This window comes from Aedes albopictus, chromosome 2 (genome assembly GCF_035046485.1).
Source record: "Aedes albopictus strain Foshan chromosome 2, AalbF5, whole genome shotgun sequence".
Taxonomy (NCBI): Eukaryota; Metazoa; Arthropoda; class Insecta; order Diptera; family Culicidae; genus Aedes; species Aedes albopictus.
The window spans coordinates 165,490,800-165,496,737 of record NC_085137.1 but is presented as its reverse complement, the minus strand read 5'-3'; the positions used below and the strand labels follow the sequence as shown (position 1 = coordinate 165,496,737).

At 45.3% G+C, this 5,938-nt stretch overlaps 1 protein-coding gene across 1 annotated transcript in view; it reads right to left on the bottom strand.

Moving 5' to 3' along the window:
• Positions 1 to 3,345: 3,345 nt before the first annotated feature.
• The window catches only part of LOC109407088 (nicotinate phosphoribosyltransferase), a 45,469-nt gene continuing 42,876 nt past the window's right edge, over positions 3,346 to 5,938 (bottom strand). Inside the window, exons 7-8 of the mRNA XM_062847848.1 lie at positions 5,268 to 5,547; positions 3,346 to 3,476 (exon numbers count right to left, since the gene is read on the bottom strand). Coding sequence (XP_062703832.1) covers positions 3,346 to 3,476; positions 5,268 to 5,547 — 411 coding nt within the window. The remainder of the gene's footprint in view (positions 3,477 to 5,267; positions 5,548 to 5,938) is intronic.

Below are 5,938 nucleotides of genomic sequence, written 5' to 3'. Positions count from 1 at the left end.
GAGAAATGCATAAACCTGTATAACTGGCCACCCGGCCATGACTCTGGGTGAGAAAAAAGAAAGAAAGCCAAATGCGCGGGTTGTCAGATGGATGCCACGCAAAAAAATATTCCCGTTAGGTGTACGTGAATCATCACTTGAATTGAAATTTGATTTCCCTATTCCTGATTTATCTGATTCCGATAAAATCCACTCGTGATCTCTACGTGATATTCCAATCCGAGTCATATATTAGTATATCCATGGTACGTGATTTGTCACATAGCACTTCAGTGTATGTGACTTTCCAGTGTGAAAAAAATAACATGGCTTCGGACACCTTTGCAGACTTGGATTTTTTTCGTGTTTTGCTGGAGATTTTTCATAGTAAGTAACTAACATTAATCGTAAAAGCACATTCAAAAGAACAGTATCGTTTTTCAGTATCATTTGGCATCCAATTTGTTATGCAGCGAAAGTTCCAGCGGAAGAATAAAGGGTATACTCGCCGTCGGTCTCACTGAATGAACTGCATGGTTCGCAGTTGGAGAAAAACAATACGGTGACGGTTGGTAATGTGTATCTACATTTTTATAAGAGTAAAGTGATTGATAAAACTAAATAAGTAGTGTAAAAATGATAAATAAATGAAAAGAATTAAAGCAAATAATATCATGGAAATGTATTTAAATTATATCCGCAAAATCCAATGTAATGTTCTCAAGTTTCACGTCATATTCATCTGACAGCTAACAAACAAGAAAATCACGTATCTATTATCTGAAAACTGTTTATAATGAACTAGAATCTGGCTAGCTTTCCGTTACCGGACCATGCAGTAAGCTTTACGTGAAAAGTACTGTGGAAAAAATCTATGTATGCTTTCACGTAAACTTGAAGTGAATATTTTTTTGGGTGTGAGAATCAAAACAAAATCGAGAAAGAAACAGGCGAAACCACCAGGGTGCGAGGCCGCCATTTTTAAGAATCCAACATCTTGTATGTAAACATTTGTGTATCCACAAAGAATTCCATTGTGGATACACGATAGATGTTGTCAGATGCATTAGGTGGGCGAAACACACACCATGTGCTTATTTGTGACATTTCTCGACGTCAAAATGCTGTCAGAGAACGCGGTTGCACTTATCGTCACACTTTTCAACCGTCACACTTTCATACTGTGCAGTTCGATTTAGTGGGAACTGTGCAATAAATGAATCAAGTGTCTGCTGAGCGTGATCTTCTTGAGCATATTCCCCGCCTTGTCGATCATGCATATTGGTCTATATGCCGACGGGTCTCCGGGTGGTTTCCCCGCTTTCGGCAATAGTATTTAACTCAGCCGCTTCTAAACCTATGGGAAAATTTCCTTATCCTTGCATTTCTGCATCGAAGATCTGAAAATCGCGGGAGCATCTACAATAACTACTACTATTAAGGCCAGGTTCGGAACTCCATTCGGTCTTGAGTCCTTATCTACGCTAAGGGGTTTTGCAAACCCCATAATTTCCTCATCGCCAGTCCCAGTCTCCAGTTATCCAAGGCAAGGATGCCAAGGACTATGATGATGATGCGGAGAGAGTATCACGATCATCCCCTTTAAAATCTCTGGAGATTGCTCTATAGGGTCATTACACCTCTCGCCCTCTCGCATTACAGGCATCACCCCACGGATTCGGATTGGCACTTTGATAGAGACCCTCAAAACGGACCTTTTTGCTTGCCCTTATCTCGGTCTTCAGCGCGGCTTATGCAGCGAAGAACACCACCTGCCGTTCCTTTCGCTCTTCCTTAGTTCGTGCTCGCTGCATCCGCCTCCTGGCCTGTAGGCAGGCGCGAAGCTGGTCCGCAATTACTTGAGTCCGTCCGTAAATAGGTGGTCTCCCATTTCTAGGGTAGACTTGCCTAGCATGGTCGCATCGCACGCACGCGAGAGCACCGCTACCATCTCGTCCCCGCTTGAACCTAGTAGGTATCGCTCACGGCGAAGCGCCTCCCTAAATATCTCGCCATGAAGTTTGATGTCTTCCACCTACGAGGGCTTGGCCTTGGCCAAGTCGCCTTTTCCTCTACTCGCTGCCTGTGGTTGCTGTAATTGATACTGTTGCGAACCGCTAAGTGATCGCTGTGAGTGTAGCGATCATCAAATTTCCCAAATAGAGGAGAACGTACCTCTGGAGCCGACCTACTGATACCTGACTGGGTCTACCCTCCAGTTCGAATTACTTGTTAGGAAAGGATTACAAAAAGTAACATCGAATGTCGACTCCGCTCCGTTTTGGCTAAAGGTCTTTTAGTATCGACATTAGCCACACCTAGCATGGCCAGTGCCTCTAGCAAAATCTGACGGCTTTCCTATTCCATGACCCAGGCATTGAAGTCACCCACTATTACCACCGGCCTTCGCCCTGTCAGTCGGTCATCATACAGTCCATCATCTGTGTCGAACACCGCGGAGGCGCATACCAGCTACAGAAAAAGACCCCGTTTACTTTGGCGATCACGAAGCCATCATAGGTAGTAGACACCAACTCCTGGGCGGGGTAGTTTAGTACCCGTCGTCCATATAGCACCATTTTTCTGGATCCATCCGCGACCCAATTGCCGGTGCCGGCGGGTACTCGGTATGGGTCCACTCTGATGGCGATATCCGTCCTCCACTCAGAAATGCCAGACAAAGCAGTTGCTGAGCTGCGTCACAGTGGTTCAGGTTCAGCTGCGTTACCTGCACTGTGATTTGTTCACTGTGGCCGGGCACCTTGGATGCCTGTTGTTCACGGATTTCCCGGTACAGATCAGACAAATGGGTGGACTCGTGCAGACTTGTCCTTATGGCCTTCGGCGTCGCATCTCCTACACAGTTTGTTCCTGTCAGGGCCTTTGCAGTCCCATGACTTGTGTCCTGTTTCCAGACACATGAAACAAATCTCCATACATAACTCCAGACATACGCACCATCCTGCCTTAATCCTCCCGACTTTAATGGACTTTTTACGCCCGCCATAGGTAGCTGAAGCAAAGCTACCTGTGTGCATGCCGGCCCCTTCCATAGCCTAACGGCTGTGGCGGCCACCTGCACCTACCGCAGTGCCGTGACGAGCTCTTCCACTTCGGTGACCTCGTGTAGGTTTTTCACCTCCAGAGTAGTCTCTTGTGTGAAAGCCCTCTACCCCTTCGCCAAGGACCTCTTGCGACAAACTTTTGTATGCGACGCCCTTGCGCTCCTTATCGCGCTTCAGCTCCAGGATAATTTCGCCTGTACGAGTACGTCTGATACTGCGCACGTCGGCTCCCAGATCCATGAACTTGGATTCGGTCGCTTCGCATCGCCTTCAAGGCGTTCGAGTACTTCGAATGTTCGGTCTAGATGACGAGCGCATCGCCTTTCTCGCGCTTGGTACTTACTCTTTTACGCCTTGGTTTGATGACCATAGCTTCCTCGACCAGCGGCTTTATCTTCTTCTTCTTCCGCTCGATCTTCGTCCAAGGGGGTCCTACCTTGGTTCACCCACTCTGTGGTTGCTGAGGGCCTAACAACGGTTGCAACCCATCCTTCCGGGATGGGCCAGCCTTTTCAGGCCCACCCTTCCCAGCTTTTCGGGACGCCTGGCATTACTGCCGACCTTCGGGGATAGTATCCTCCTGGCCTTGCGAGCACCGCCAGACAGCTCGTCACCTGACAGCTGCCTCACCCGCTTCTGCGAGTGCTTATCCCAAGTAACAAAATTAAATTTATAATGCTTTTGAAGTATTCTTCAACACCTGTTCTTTAAAACCATGCATAAACCAAATTGTTCTACAAAACGACATCAACTCAACCATAAACCCGCCATAAGACCAAAGAGGCCCATCCTAAGATGCTCTTGGAGAGTTGTTTTTAAATTTCTCTTAAAACTTGTTGTACTTCCCAAGTTGTCTTCAAGGCCAATTGCTCTCTCCTTGTAGAATTCTTCAAGTGCACGATAAAACGATAATAAATTTGTCAGTGTTGCTGCAGATGCAGCTTTTATGTCGACAGAAAAGTTTGATGAAATAAATTGAAACTAAAAATACAATGAAAATGTCACATTATTGTAATCGGGATTAATTTATTACACAAATTGGAAATATCTCCGTGGTGTAACAAGGATGCCAAATGCCAAGCGAAATTCATCGTATATATGTTGCAAGATACTTCCAAAAATTGCAACTCGCTTCCATTATAACGCACTAATAAAATATTTAAAAATATTATTCCTGGTCATGCGAACATTGCTCATGAGTTTTCTCAACATGGCTTCCATTGAAATCTAGGCTGGTGGTCGGTCCATCATCGATGGTTTTAATTAACATCACCATAAGATCATCTTAAATTTCGTTCAACTCATGCCAGAGCTAAAAGCATAACTCAAGAACACTAGGATTTATAACGTTCTCAATGCAGCCTAGTTGGCCTCCATCAAGAACGTCTTAAATTTATTTCATCTTATGCAAGGGTAAGAAGTATTACTCAAGAGTACTCAGGTTTATAACGTTCTTGAGTTAGGTTTATGCAAACTCCGCCAAGAACGTCATAAATCATGTACGCCAAATTGTAAACAAATAATAAATTATCGCACCGCGGTGCATTTTGTGAATCTCGTCCGATGAATTTAATTATCAGCCCGGTACCGTTGCCAACCAGGCAGACCTTTTTCGATAACCGGCCTTGATGAGCGGTGCAGTGCCTCATTCCTCCGGTCAGCACTTCCACCAGGTAAGTAGTTGTTGATTTTGAAGATCGATAATTGGAACCCCGATTGCACGGGAATCGACGTCCTGGATGACCATACCCACCCCATTTCGGATGCTGCAACCGGAGGAACTTATTGGCACTGCACCGCGTCGCGGTTGGGTTTCCGGGTAGGTGTTCTTGATTGGCAGCAATAATGGAACGACGAGAATCAAAATCTGATGCTTGAGTTTTTTCTTGTATTTTTCATGTACCAAACTGTTCTCATGCGAGAACAGTTGCTCTTGGCCAAGAACGGATGATTGAAGATAGCTACAAGAACCTTATAAAACTGAAAATAAGTTCAACAGTTCTTGTTGTGTTTATGGTTTTATGAACTGAACCTCAAGTATTCTTGGAGGTGTTTTTAAAACCACATATTGACGAATAATAGTTGTGCTCAGCTGAAACTCCGATAAGATCAACTAGAATATGCAATGTTCCGATAAAACTATCATAAAAACAAATAAAACCAAATAGAATTAAGATTGTTACTTGGGATCACAAGCAGTCGCATCCGCCACACTTTTCGAACTTCTTGCGAAAGCGAAGCCCTTCGCCTGGGTAGACTTCGAAGCCTTTGCTTTCACCGGTTCCGTCGCTGCTGCAGTAATCTCGAGTCTCATGTGATCCTGCTTGGCATAGTCCATCGACATACGATGTCGCAACAGGGCCGTTTTCAGGTCATTACTTATGGTGGACGCAATGTCAATGATTTTGCCAAACTGCTGCTCAGTCACCTCGATCGCGGACAGTCCTTCTCTCTTTTGGTTGTCGACCCTCATCAACCACGCTCCGTCCAGTATTTCCACCGGCTAATTCTTATTTATTGAATTTGGTTTTGTTTGAATTGTTTTCCATGCTTAAACCCACCAGTTGCACGGGAAAAGAGGTCCACCACGCCAGAGCCCTCATTAACGCGATAAAGGGACGAAATACTGTGGGGGTGGGTGGGGGGTTGTTTGGTGCCCAGGTACCCCACAGGCTCCGTTAAAGATCGAGCAGCTTGTTCACCCCCTCGATCACTCATTTCTCGGCCCGGGCGCTTGACACCTTCAATTGGGGTTACCCCGTTTGATGGACTCTTACCACCGAAATAGATCATCCGTGGCTCTATTCCTAGCCTGAAACTACACGGCTGAAATCTCGTGTACTCTAAAAGATTTGTACACAGATTATAACGACAAAATGCATTCACCTTTACAA